Genomic DNA, 13,726 nt, shown 5'->3' with positions numbered 1-13,726 from the left:
CCTCCCTCCGCTGGGAGGGGAGCCAGGCGGCGAGAGGGGTCGTTTGCCCCAACCGTGGAGCGGGCTGCCCAGAATCCTTAGCCAGCCTGGCACCAGGTTGCCAAAGAGGCTGCCACCGATCACCACCACCAGCACCACCTAGCTGGTGGCTTAAAAAAGTTTCTTAAAGCGACCGGGTTGAGAAGTAGGCGACGGGTTAAAAGGAGGGGAGAGGGAGGGAGAGACTCGGGGCCACGAGCCCCTTTGGTGGAACGTGCAGCGGAATTTCGCTTCCACGCAGAACGAGACCCCAAACGCTTCTTTGGATCTCTCCGGACCCCCTCCCCGAAACCACAAAGAAGCTCAACGAAGAGCGTTGGAAACAGTCCTCTCTTTATTTGGGCACCCCGACTTCAGGAGACGCTCAGTTCTGCCTCGCGGCCTCTCTGGGGGCCCCCCTAAGGAAGAGGCCCGCCCCGGGTCTGCCCGGGGAGCAGGGGCAGCGGTACCAGCACCGGTAGGTGAGGAACCAGCACAGGGTGGCGATGGCGGCTCCCACGACTTTGTGGCTGTAGTCGTAGAGGTAGACCACGGTGCAGGCCAGCAGGAAGTTCCAGAGGAGGAGGAGGAGGATGTTGAGGAGGAAGATCAGGCGCAGGGGGAGCCCGGCAGGGTGCCCCTGGGCCAGGTAGCGCCGGAAGATGGCCGTCTCCTCTACCATCAGCAGGCAGCAGAAAGTGAGCAGGAAGGTGTGGTCCGAGACGTCGTACCCGTGCCACTTGTGGCCTTCGTGCAGACATGTCCACTTGTCCGGGAGGCTGTTCACCAGGAGGCCCTCTGGCACAGGGTCAAAGCAGTAGCCGGTGAGGTTTTCGATCAGCAGGAAGGCTTGGGTGGCCCCCAGCCAGAGGCCGGCCCCCACCGCCAAGCGGGCAAGATGACGGGCGGTGAGCAGGATCTGGTGGGTGGGCAGGTAGACGACCAGGAGGATGAAGCCACCTAAGAAAATGCAGGTCCAGCCCCAGGCAGACCGGACAAATTTTCTGCGGGGGAAGAGAAGGGGGTGGGGGCAGTGAGAATCACAGGTCTGAAAGGGCCCGGGAGAACCGAGGCAGGGGCCAGAGAGGGAAACAGCCACTGGACAAGCAAAGATCACCACATCCCACATCAATATGGTACTCCTTGCTCCATATAAGAGAGTGGCTGTGAATTACAGATTTTTCATTCAAGTTATGACGATGCAACAAGGCAGAGAATGGGGAGACGTTGCTGACCAGAGAATGGATAACAGAAAAGATACTAACGAATGAACATTGAAATCAAGGACATCCTGATATAGGAAGCTGATAAGGATGGAGGAATGGAATCACCTTGGGTGACCTTACTCTATTTGGTGATGTGCAAAGAGCGTTTAGTCCCCAAAGGCTTCTTTCCTCCAAGCTGATCTCTGCCCCCACCATGCTTGCCCCCTGCTTAATACACTGGCACCCTAGACCCCAGGATACTCACATGTTAAAGAAGTTATGATGATTGGCAAAGATTGCCCGGGGGTTCACGTAGAACTGAAGTAGGGGGCCAAAAATTACCACAGCCGCCAGCCAGAGGTGGTAAGCGCGACGGAGGCCTGGCACCCCAAGGAGCCAAGCGTACTGGTTGCTCCAGAAAACCACCAGGGCCTGGCCCAGGGCTTGGGCCCACCCAGCACCCAAGGCCAGCAGAGAGGAGGACCTCTTGGGGCCCGATCCGTCCGCCATCCCCTCCCCTCGGGTCAGCCCACCTGAAGGAGGTCGCAAAGATGCCCCGGCCTCCTCTGCCGGGGGACGAAGGGGAAAAGAGTCAACGGAAAAACGTCACACAAAACTGACACCCAGGGACAGCTGCGGGCACCTCGCCAAGGTCAGCGTGAACAGCTGATCGAAGGCAAAAGAAGAGAAGGACAGAATGGCAAGCGGATTAGGGGAGCAGGGAGGGTGGCTGGGGAAGAGGCACTGCCCTGCAGTGTGTTAGAAGCCAGCCCTGCACTCTGGGTGCAGGGGAAGGAAAAGCAGGAATCCAAACAAATCAAATTTCAACCACTTTTATTGACACGGACAGCTGTTTGCAGAACCCCCGAACAGAGATGTGCAGACCACCCCCCTCCCGCCTACAAAACCAAGATTTGGAAATGAACCCCAGGATGGCCCTCTCTCACCCAGAAGGCAGGATGTGGGGGCAGGATGGAGGGCTCCTCCTTCAACTAGAGAAAATGAACCAGGATTTCTCCTGCTTCCTCACACTTAAAAGCAACACGCAGCACTCTTCAGTCACCCATTCAACCCACTTATTTTTTAAAAAACTCTTCGGGTGCCAGAAAGGCACCTTGCAGAAGCCTCACTGTTATATTTACAGGGGAGGTGAGGCCATTTCGGAAACACAGCAAACGATATGGAGCAGCCGCAGCAGGAACCCCGGGGCTGGGACCCCCCGCGCAGCCACCTTTGCTCAAGAGGAAAAAGCTAAAGATGACGCCCGCCCCTACCCCTTTCTAAAGAGGCCTGCCCCTTCAGAAGGAAGGGGCAGAGAGGAGCCCCTGGTCCTTGGGATGACTGAGGGCAATGGGGAGATTTGGGGGTCAATGTGAAGCAAAAATATGGGAATGAGCATCTGAGAGAAGAGGAAGAGGCTGGCAGCTGCACAGGAAGAACGAAATGTACCACCCCCATCTTTAGTTCAACTGTCCCTCTGCCAGAGTCTATAAAAACAGGCGACATTTTCTCATCGCCCTAGAAATGTCCTGCAAGGCCCAGAGAATCGTAAGCGTCAGTGAACACATGCCATCCCTCTTCAAACAAAGGGGGAGCCGTTTCAGTCATCCTAGAGCAGTGTTTCTCAACTTTGGCCACTTGAAGATGGGTGGACTTCAACTCCCAGAATTCCCTAGCCAGCCATGCTGGCTCAGAAACTCTGGGAGTTGAACTCCACCCATCTTCAAGTGGCCAAAGTTGAGAAACACTGTCCTAGAGGATCTTCTGAACACAAGGGATCTTTCAGGATCTCAACCCACAGGTTTCTATTTGAAGACTGCATGCAGCTGCCACTACCCGCATCGCCTCTCAACTGCTCAGACCTAGAGAAAATGAATTTTTCCATTCCCTGATAAGCTCCAGAACGAGGTCAAGTCTTACAAGGTGCCCCGAAAAGGCATGAAAGAATCTAGTTGCTTCCACCTTCTTTGCTAAGGTGGCCAACAATCCTATACGTTGCTGAGGCCGTTCTACAGGGAGGCAGGGGGAGTACCTGCCCAGAGCCAGCAAGGACCGACCGCTGTTGGGGCAGTTTTGCTTCATGATTTTATGCCCCTAAACAGTAGGTTTCATTCCAAGTGCCCTCAGGGGCGACCGGTGCCACTGTCCCCGGCCTTAGCCCTCAAGATGTTGTGGATTACAATGCCCCTCATCCCCTAGCAACAGCCTCACTTGACCATCAGACCAAGATTGGTGGGATGGGAGGCCAACTCATCCGGAGGGCTCCAGAGTCATGAGACAAAGACATCCAGCTGTGTTGTTTCTGTCATTTCTTTTGCCTGCAAACTTTTCTCTTAATTGTCATCTAACTATCCTTATGATCCGCATACGGAATGATACCCATTTCCTCAAGCCAATTATGCCTAAGGTTTCAGTGATGGAAGAGCTGTAACTCAGGAGGGGTGTGTTAACATGACACTTTCACCTTCCCATCCTCTCAAACACCCTCAAACCATTGGCAAGACAAGACATATTTCCCCTCACTGACAGCCCTCAGCAAGTCCAAAACTGGAGAACAGCAGCAAACAGCAAGAAAAGGCTACTGGTGTGGGGCTCCTGCCAACTTGGGGTACTTTTCTCTGGTAGTTAGAAGCTGCTTGGGGTCTCCAAGATCATCTTCATCATATTCTGTTTGGTGATACTCCCAGAGACACACATTTCCATCCCACTGTAACCAAGAGAGAAGAAGTTGTTCATTGCTTCTACTCAGGTATTACTTAGCATATTAAGGGCTCTCTTCTACTGTGCCGGTTTAAGAAACAAGTGCCCTGGATTTGCGCAATGTGTAAGACTAGGCTAAAAAGCTAAAAGGTTATTCAGCACATTGTGGAAACCAGGAATGGTCACAGTATGCTGTGTGAACTAGGTTATTACATTAAGCCAGAGTCTTACTTCCTTGTTCAGGCATAGCATGCAACGAGAGCATAGCAACTATGTTTTCTTAGCCCCAATTTAGGGTTTAGTATACCATCATATTTGGGGGGAGGGCAGAGGTGTCAGGAAAATATAAGAGGCCCCTAAATAACAGGCCACTTGAAAGATGCAAGTCCTTCCACTGTAACCAACTGGGTCCCCCAGCTATGGTCTTCTTCCAGGGACTATCTGATTTCAAAATATGGGGCACATGTCCTCCACCCCACAAATGGCTAAGTCTGCACTCCAACCTCAGCCTAAGAGGTCCTGCTCCAGGTTCCCTCTTCCTCAGCCTCCATAAAGGTAGGAAGTAGAGGCTTCTAAATGATTACGTTCTGCTCCAGCTGTTGGTCACAGCTGCCGGGGCTGAAGGGGAGCACACCAGCCCCTGGCAGTGGGCAGAGAACAGACTGCTAGAGGAAAGCCACTGGGAATTCAAAGTGACTCACCCTGCTGACAATTTGACCCAAAGGCCAGACAGAAATAAATACTGTAAAGAACTTGGAGCACTCTTGCTAGAAAAAGGTGCCTTTCCTAACTCCTTTGGACAGGCCATAAAATGAACACAACCCCGCAAAAGGTGCTGCTTCTCCTCTGGGAGCCAATCAGAGCAAAAAAAGCATGGTTCTAATTCCTTCTCCTCCTCCTCCTCCATCCATTCCCAATACTTGCCGAGCTACTGACAATCTTCTCCTCGTAGGGGTGCCAACTCACATCCCGGACGCATGCTTGGTGATTGATCAGTTTCTTCACAATGAGGCCACTCAGGAGATCATACACTAAGGGGGCGGAAGGGAGGAGAAAGGAACATGAGCAGCAAGGTAGGGTAAGAGAGAAGAGGAGAGGATACTGAGTCCGGGAGGGCTTTGGGCCACTCCAAGATCTAACATGAGGCTCTGGGTGAATTGGACATCAGACCGTCAAATTAAAGAGAGGGTCCCCAAGTCTTTCAAGCACAAATAACCTGGGCCTTTCTCAGCTCCTGTTTGCCCTTTACGTCACTCTGTCAGCATAATCCCTGGGAAAACATTACAATGGTCCCACAAGCCCTGATTTAAAAGCAGAAATAAGAATATTAAAGAGAAAGTTTCACGTCTTTACATTTTCAGTCCCCCATATTTTGACAAATGCCATTTGAGGGACTTTCATTTGGGAGGAATGTTTATGTCAGTGATTCTCAACCTAGGCTTCTTGAAGATGTGTGGACTTCAACTCCCAGAATTCCCCAGCCAGCACAGGGAATTCTGGGAGTTGAAGTCCACACATCTTCAAGCTGCCAGGGTTAAGAAACACTGGTCTATGTCTACTCCAGCAGTCACCTAAGTTAAACGCTAGATTCCCTCTCTTCCCCAACCCCAATTCTCTATTCAAGCAAACTGATGTACTAACCGTCCCCCTGCCGTCTCTTCTCCATATGCCTCGAGGGCGCTCTGGTTCCCGAGCCACTCACCTACCACCCGCCCTGTGGAGCATCCACTGTAAATGTACTGCTGGCCGGTGCTATGAGGAGGGGAGAAACGGCAGCGGATCAGGGTGTGCAGCACTCCATGGCCCCGGTAGGTCATGAGGGACGTGTCGCCTGGGAGCTTCGATTTACGCCGGGCTGGGAAGGAAGGAAGGAAGGAAAGAAAGGCTAGACTAGTGCTGGTGAACCTGTGACACACCACGTTTTGGATGACACACCAGCATTCGCTGACACCCAACATCGACTATTCTCTCTGTTTGAGTTAGCAAAGAAACTGAGTTTGTTTTACTCGTACAGTGGTACCTCGGTTCACGAACTTAATTCGTTCTGCGACTCTGGTCGTGATCCAAATTGGTCGCGACCTGAATCAAATTTTCCCATAAGGTTCAATGTAAATATGGTTAATCCATTCTGAACCATATGTATTTTTTTTTTTTAACCACAAAAATATGACACAAAGTACAGTACGAAGAGAGAGAACGCTAACCTTGCTCGATGCGACTTCTGGCGTGGAGGACAGGAAGGCGGGTGGGGAGGCGGTTATTGCTTGGAGGGAGAGTCCCCCTCCCTACAGGAAGCCACGACCACGTGTCACGGCAGGGAAAATGGCTGCGGATCCTGTTCATCACCCAATCCGGCGTTCGCGAATGGAAGCAAAATTTTGCGAACGGTGCTGTTCGTGACCCGAATTGGTCGTGAGCAGAAGCATTCATGACCCGAGGTACCACTGTATTTCATTTTTGTAATGATTTGACATTTCTTTATATAATACATAGCATCGCATATGACTGGACTGTTTTGTTTTTTTTTAAATCAATGAGTATGTAAAGAATTGTTTCTCTTTTGTTCGGCGGGTGTGTGACAAGCCAGTAGAATCAAGTTAGGCATTTTCCAAATTTTTGACACGTCAAGCCCAAAAGGTTCGCCATTGCTGGGCTAGACTAAAGTTGTTCTCTGCACGCGCATACACACACACACACCCTACACCCACTCCAGCCCCTCCCCCTTAAAGAGGGGGAGCGATGCCCTGGGGCAGCGCACCTTTCTTGGGCACCTGTTGCCAGCGGTAATCCCAGTTCTGCTGGGTGACAGCGTGCCGGGATGCTTCGAGGCCCTCCTGACTCGAGAACCTGCGCATGTCCCACAGCTTAATTGTCTGGTCCTTGGAGTTGGAGATGAGGTACCGAGCGTCCCCCTGGGGGAGGAGGAGAACAGCCGCATAAGAAACCGTTTCAACTCACCTGTCCTAAACTCAAAAAAAAAAAAAATTCTTTCCTGCAGGGGCACCTCGTCCTTTAGAGGTGGAGGACCTGGAGGACCCAAGGAGCCTTAATTTAGATTTTGCTTTGCTTCCTAGAGTGATTAATCCAATGTTGGAAGGCGTCTTCTGTTAAAAGGTACGGGACTCTCCACAGCAGCTGTGTTTTCACTGGGAGTTCAAAGGAGTTCACTGCACAGCCATCCAGATCCCAAGCATTTTTTAAAAAAGGAAACGAAATAATCACGGCATGCAGAATCTGTTCTGAGATCTTTAAAAGGGAAACAGCCCCAAGGGTCTTCCTTAAGCCAGCTTTCTGATGACCCTGGACATTGCTGCAACCATCCCTGGGGGGCTTTAGGGCAAGAGGGAGCCATGCCTACTTTGCTGTCGATGAAGGTGATGCCATCCTGGTGGCCTGCCAAGATCCCCACAGGCCGGGGGTCATCCTCTCTCAGGGTGCGCCGGTCCCACACTTTGCAGATGGCGTCATCGCCCCCCGAGAACAGGATGTGGGAACTATTGTCAGCAAAGGCGATAGCATTCACGTCATCTTCGTGGGACTCGATCTGCGGAAAGGGAGCAAACTGAACAGAGAGGCAAGGAAGGAAGGAAGGGGACTGCAAAGGACAGCACGTGCTTTCTGACTCCAATACTTTTTTCCCCAAAATGAGATTTGATGGGCTTCAATGAGAAACCCTGCCCACTTGCCCACAAAAGCTGCTGCTAAACTGAGGGGGCCACATTAGGCAACATAGAGGGGTTCTGGAGGATACAACTCAAGATTGCTGGGCACTCCAGCCAGCTCTGGGGCCTCAGATGATGCTTCCCTTAGCCAGATAGACAATGCACTGGACTTTGGTAATTAGGAAAGAACTATGCTAGAGGACCAAAGAGTCCAACCCAGGAGTACCTTGAGCGTTCGCTTATTCTGCTCCAGGTCAAACACGTAGACACAGCCGTAGTTGGCCCTATGGAGTGGGTAGAGAAGAAAGACAATGTGAGGTGGCATGCGGGGGTCAAGCTGAGGGCCCTAGGCAGCAGCCCTGCACAGGAGAAGAATATCTGAACAGCAAAGATCAATGCATTTAAACTTAGTCATGGTATTTCTACTTTGCCTTTGGGATTCAAATGGGCCTACAAAACTAATGCTAGGAGTGGGACCCAGGTTGCTTTCTTCTGCCACTAAGAAAGAGCCAGCAGACACAGGGGCATCGCTTCCTTGCCTCCAAGCAGAAGGGGTGCTGAGAGAGACGGCTGAGGGGCGGAAGGAGCCCGATGGCAGAACATCCCCAGAAAACTCTTGGCCAACAGAGGATGCCTAGAAGATCTTTTCTCCAAAGGCTCAAAGCAGGAAAGGCTGATGGGGGCCCTGCTCTGTGGGAAAGAGACAACTTTCAGAATGGCCGGCTTACCCGCCAAGCACTTCCCTTCCATCTGAGGAGACTGCGAGGGAAAAGACAGCAAAGCGGCGTTCATCGGGCCTGCAAAGAAGAGAAAGACGTTATGCCAGAGGCTGGGTCTCTTTCATTCAATGGGGCTGGCCAGGGCCTCCTCTTTACCTCAAATCCAGTGCTGTCTGGGTCTCACTCTCACCGTAGATGTTGCAGATGTGAACTAAGAGAGAAGGGAGCAAGGGAGTCTGCTAGTACGTGCCACCTGAAGGCACCAGCTTCCCAGAAAAGCCATACTCACTATAGTCTGACCAACTGGAGTAGAGGAAACGGGCCCCGTCTGGAGTAAAGGCTACATCCAGCACGCTCCAGCCTACGTCTCGGGCTTTGATACTCCGGAAGTTCCGGAAGGCTCCATAGGCACAGTCATATAAGCGGATTCGCTGGTCTAAAAGTGAAAAAAGGGAACAGAAAGCGTTCTTGTGCACAATGCCTAGCAGCCAAGCATTTCAGCCTGGCTGTAGGACTATCACCTTGGTTTCCCATCTTCTTGCATATATACCATACTAGTATATTTCACAGTTGATCCATCCACTTTGCTAAGCTATGACCGATTAAATCTGAGTTTTCTGAATAAACCACAGCTGGGTGGATTCACAGAATACACTGAGGAATAAACCAGGACCGATGAACCATAATGGCCAGGTTCATATAGCACACTAAGCTAAATCGATGCAAACCACATTATTGCCCTGTGCAGAGGGGAAACTCTGTCCCAGAGTCAAAAACTATTAAGAGAACTCTGAACAGAATTTTATCACAAACTCTAATTGATTCCAAGACTTTGCTTACTGATCTTGTGATAACAGAAAATGGGATATCTGTCTTGGTTCAGAATGCAACAAGAATGTAATAACCATGATGGAGGGATCAAGGCCTGTCTTCTCCAGCATTCTGTTCCCAAAAAGGCCAAACAAAGAAGATGATCTAAAATAGGGACCATTTTTTTAGAATAAGTTTATGAAGTACCTTGACAAGCAGACATAAAGACCTGTCCATCGCGGGAATAGATCCCACAGAAGGCTTTCTGAGAATAGGAGTCTGTGAAGGTCAAGTGATTGGGGAGGAAGCTGGAAGGAGAGCAAAGATGAGGCATAGATTACTCTGGCAGAGATTCTCTTCTGAAATCACTTGTTTGTTTCTTGCCTGGGAATTTACACACGCACATGCAGGATCTCTCTTATCAGATACTTACTGCGACACCATCTGCGAACACTCTCCAGCAGAGAAACTGCTGTTATGACAAAGGCCTCGCTCCCTCTGTGGGAAAGGAAAAGGGGGGAAATTACAACCATCTTCTCACAATCTATTCTAGTAGCAGGAAAACAAGGGAAAACAATCCAGAAAGCCAAAGTTAGTAAAACATCTTGTTAGGGGAAAGAGCTACCGCAGAGAGAGGCCTCTTTTTTGGTACCAAAGTAGCCCGAGGACATCACTCTGAAATCTCCCCCTTCGTTTCTTGCTGAAATGCAAGGTTCTACCCTGTGACTAAGGGCTAAATTAACAAGTACACGAGATGCTGAAACTGCACACACAAATGTTTTCTTGACAGAAAGCACTTCTGGGGCAAAACTAAAAGTCATTTATTTAGCAGCAAGCCCATGCAGCAGGAAACAGGAGAATGTGCCTCAAAGAGCAGACTACCTGCACCCTCACAATCGGACGGGGGGAGGGAGGATACTTCTCAGATCAGAGGCCCTGCTTCCAGACAAGACCAATTTGAAATTAAGGCCTGCTTTCAAAGCCGCTTCCCCCGTCTTGATCCCACCCTGCACTTTTAAGCCAAGACGGACCAATTTGTTTCCAACATCTCAGGACAGCAAAACAGGACACCTGGCAAAGTAGTCTTGGGATGCTATGGTCACCTCGCCCTGGGCCAAGCCTGCCTGTTGCTAACTGGATGCGCGTTTTGATCTCGTTGCACTCAAGATCACGAGTATCGGGTGTCAGATCCACTGCAGAAGATTAAGAGAAAGAAAGAGACTGCATATAAAATAGCCCTAGGCAAACTTGGATATTTTTATGGATATCTATGTAGCCAGGAAAACTAAATCCTTGGGCTTTGGTTTATTTTAAGTTTGAGACTGTCTGAACGTTGGGTGTTGTGCCTGAGGTTTAATTTAGTGTTTAGACAGAATTGTGGATCACAAACAGGCCTGAGTGGGACATGCTAAGACCAGACTTTTCAGAGTGGGGAGAGAAAATACAACATTCAGAATTCTGAGGCCTAATCTTGCATCTTTCCAATCTCAAATACAAGCCCGACCTTATTAACTTTTGTTTACTACTATTACATAAACTCAAAGCAGTGCATCTTCATTAAGAAAACAACACTTGACTTCTTTAGTGGAAGCCTTCGTGATACCTGGGGGCTTGTACTGATCTCCTAATCGTCCTTCCCAAGCATTGTCAGTGTCATCATCCGAATCAGAAAGCGCCTGGAACACCCGGGCACCGGCGGTTCCCCCTCCCTGCATCAGGTGAAATTGTCCCCTGGGGAGAGTAGGAAGGAGACAAAGAGCAGTATTAGGAATTACAAATCCATTGCTCCATGAACTACTTCCCCATAGTACACTCACAAGTACGAAAGGAAGTGAGCAACATTTTTGTTTCCTGTTTCCTCTCATTCTCCAATAGTTTTAACTGAGCAGCCATGGAATTATTTCATCTGAAGCAAACACTGGCCCGAAGGCTCCAAGAAGACTTAAGAGAAATGAAACAACTCAGCTTTCAGAGACAAGAACCATTATACAAGGATGAAGGAATACAAGGAAGAAATCACTGTATCATATTACTTTCCACATGAATTTCAGGCATTAAAATGGAAGCTGGTCTCAAATTTTCCAGAGTGATATAAAATAAACACATGACTGCAAATTGGGAGAGATGGAATTATCCCAATTTATTTTGTGCTTTGTGGGACAAACCTGCTTTTGAGCAAGGCCCAGAAATTTCATGCCCACTAACATGTGGACTACCAGTTGAATACTTTTTTCCCAAACTTATGCTTAGCAGGAAATGGGCTACACTGGATGCAGTACCAAATGAAATTTTTGAAGTTGCACACTATTCTAAGAAGTCTCCGCTAAATTAGCAAGTACACAAGATGTTGAAATTGAACATACAAATGTTTTCTTGACAGAAAGCTAATGAATCAGAAAAACTTCTTGGATTTGGCTAATTATGCAGCTGCTTTAACTCCCACATGTCACATGATGAAAAGGCACAAAAGATGATCTTGAGATCTTTTCCAGCTCCATGATCATTACAGAAACCAGGCTAGGGAAGTGCCAAAGAGAAATGTCTACCTTCCTCGTCAGTCCACAAGAAATAGTTGCATTTCCTCTGTCCTTCATGTGTGCTTGATCTCTTTCCTTGGTCAAATTTCTGTAAGTGTAATAGCGCTGACAGAATCTTATTTTAAATGCTTAGAAATTTCTCCCATCCTACGCAATGTAGGCAGAAGTGCATACCCCATCAAAACTGAATGCCAAAAGTGGCACAGACATAAACTCTTCTTCCACAAGAAAATATAACAATGTTAAGGGACTGATAACGTTAAGGTAAGCAGCCACTGCAAATTATGGGATCCAACAAACACGCTATTGGTTTCTGACGAGAATCCAACCCAACAGTTAGGAGAGCAGTTAAACTTAAATCATGACATGACTCTTATGATTCTATGATTTATGTGTTTTATGAAAATAATACCACCCTCACTCAGTGGTTCAGCCAATATTATTAAATATACCCTTTAGCTCCTTAAGGAAAATATTTGGTACGCTGTTCCCCAGATATGCACGTCCTATTAAAAAATCTTTAGCACGGAGTTTTTCAACGTTAGCAACTTTTAAGGTATGTGGACTTCAACCCTCAGAATTGGCTGGCTGGGGAATTCTGGAAGTTGAAGTCCAATATCTTAAAGTCATTAAGGTTGAGAAACACTGCCTTACCAGCTCAATAGAAAACTGATCACAACAGAGTTTTCTAGGAATGCCTCATGAGGCTCCACGCCAAATAACAACTTTAGGTTCCACTTACTGAGTCAATCTTCTTCATCCAGATCACTAGTTCAGATGGGAAGGATATGCCTAGTTCCTCTCCATTTCCCGCCTTGACAGAACTCCTATGCTTAGGAGAAAGGCTTGTTCCCTGGTCTCCTCAAGATAGCCTATGCACATCCTAATGTGGGTAAGGATCAGGAACTGCATCCCTCGCCCAGGAGGTATCCCATAGCCATGGTTTGGTAGAAGGGGGCAGAGGGGGAGGTGAGTTACCTGCGCAGTAGATATGCCAGTACCTGGGCCAGATCCACATCCTCGTCGTCCTCGTCCTCACTGCGCAGGATCCCTGAGTCCCTCTGAGACCAGCTGCCTTGGTTATCCCGGCCCCCAGAGCCAGCGTTGCTACTGCTGCGGGAGCCCATGTCTTAGGGCATTCTCCAGGTTTGCCAAACACATACACTGCCCCTCCTGGTGTTCAGAAATGAGACTTTTGTGAAAGAGAAAATCCTGCCCCAGGGATCAGAGAACTTTGCACGCCGCTGGAGGCAGGGAGGAGAGAGCATCATGGGCTTCCTCCCGTCACATGGCAAAGCCACCCGTCAATCAAGTCCCTTCTTATTGAGGAAGCGGCCTCGCTCCTTCCAGCGGACTAGGAGTGTTCCCACCAGCCAGAGCCTCTGAGCCACATCAGGAGCGTCCAGGAACCAAAGGACGGTCTTCCTTGTTCCCACGGCCTCCCTGTTTTGCCCCCCATACCCGTTCGCCTAACTGTGGCCCCTCTCCGGGTCCCCAATCCCAGCATCCAATGCTGGAAAGGCTTACGGGGTCCCCTAACTAAACAACCCCATCTCGGAGGCGCCTGTTAGAGCAACTGCCCCCCGCAACCCTTCACCTCGGTTCGTCAACAGCCCCCGGCTGCAGCCCACCAATCAGGAGCCCGCATGTTAGAATACTTCCCGGGCCGCTACCACCTCTCCGCCAATGGGCGGCCCCCGTTTTCCACGCTCCTCCAATCAGCAGGCGCCATATTGGGGGGACACTCTTGCTGCCCAACTGCCGTTCTGCCCACCAATCAGAAGGATTCTTGCATTAGTTTCTTTCTGGCCCCTCGACTTTCCCCCCGCCTCGGGGTTGTCTAGACCGGCCAAGGAAATGGCGCCCGCTCGTCCTTCGACTGCCCCCCCCGCCCCGCCGTGAGCGCGAGACCCTCCTCACCCTCTAACGGTCGGAGCGCGAGGCCTTGTTTACATCTTAGAGGGGCAGCCGCTCGAACCCAAGTGGAGCAGGGGCGAGAGGAGGGGCGACCGGCTACAAAATGATTGGCCGCGACCTTCTACCCCACGTGGTGGTACGTGAGGCTTTAAAGGAGG

The 13,726-nt window shown here is 49.8% G+C and overlaps 2 protein-coding genes across 3 annotated transcripts; both read right to left on the bottom strand.

Annotated features, from left to right (window-relative positions):
* Positions 1-355: 355 nt before the first annotated feature.
* On the bottom strand, positions 356-1,823 carry FITM1 (fat storage inducing transmembrane protein 1). The gene is made up of 2 exons (XM_007436263.4): positions 1,489-1,823; positions 356-1,022 (listed from the first exon to the last, which is right to left on the bottom strand). The coding sequence occupies exons 1-2, from the start codon at positions 1,731-1,733 to the stop codon at positions 404-406; spliced, it is 864 nt and encodes a 287-aa protein (XP_007436325.1). The 5' UTR covers positions 1,734-1,823; the 3' UTR covers positions 356-403.
* A 217-nt stretch (positions 1,824-2,040) lies between these two features.
* DCAF11 (DDB1 and CUL4 associated factor 11) lies at positions 2,041-13,726 on the bottom strand. Of its 2 annotated transcripts, XM_007436261.3 has the most exons (15): positions 13,572-13,726; positions 12,630-12,824; positions 10,718-10,845; positions 10,186-10,307; positions 9,548-9,612; positions 9,322-9,422; positions 8,594-8,740; positions 8,461-8,515; positions 8,314-8,382; positions 7,812-7,869; positions 7,282-7,467; positions 6,682-6,835; positions 5,626-5,778; positions 4,848-4,954; positions 2,041-3,930 (listed from the first exon to the last, which is right to left on the bottom strand). In XM_007436261.3, the coding sequence occupies exons 2-15, from the start codon at positions 12,776-12,778 to the stop codon at positions 3,802-3,804; spliced, it is 1,623 nt and encodes a 540-aa protein (XP_007436323.1). In that variant the 5' UTR covers positions 12,779-12,824; positions 13,572-13,726; the 3' UTR covers positions 2,041-3,801. The 2 variants fall into 2 exon arrangements, with proteins under 2 accessions (XP_007436323.1, XP_007436324.1); XM_007436262.4 differs by lacking the exon at positions 13,572-13,726 and having other exon boundaries at positions 12,653-13,224.

Source organism: Python bivittatus, unplaced genomic scaffold (genome assembly GCF_059951505.1).
Source record: "Python bivittatus isolate LINGU-HERP-01145 unplaced genomic scaffold, Pbiv_v1 ctg000370_np1212, whole genome shotgun sequence".
NCBI classification, from domain to species: Eukaryota; Metazoa; Chordata; class Lepidosauria; order Squamata; family Pythonidae; genus Python; species Python bivittatus.
The sequence above is the reverse complement of the archived record's forward strand: the minus strand, read 5'-3'. Positions and strand labels throughout refer to the sequence as shown.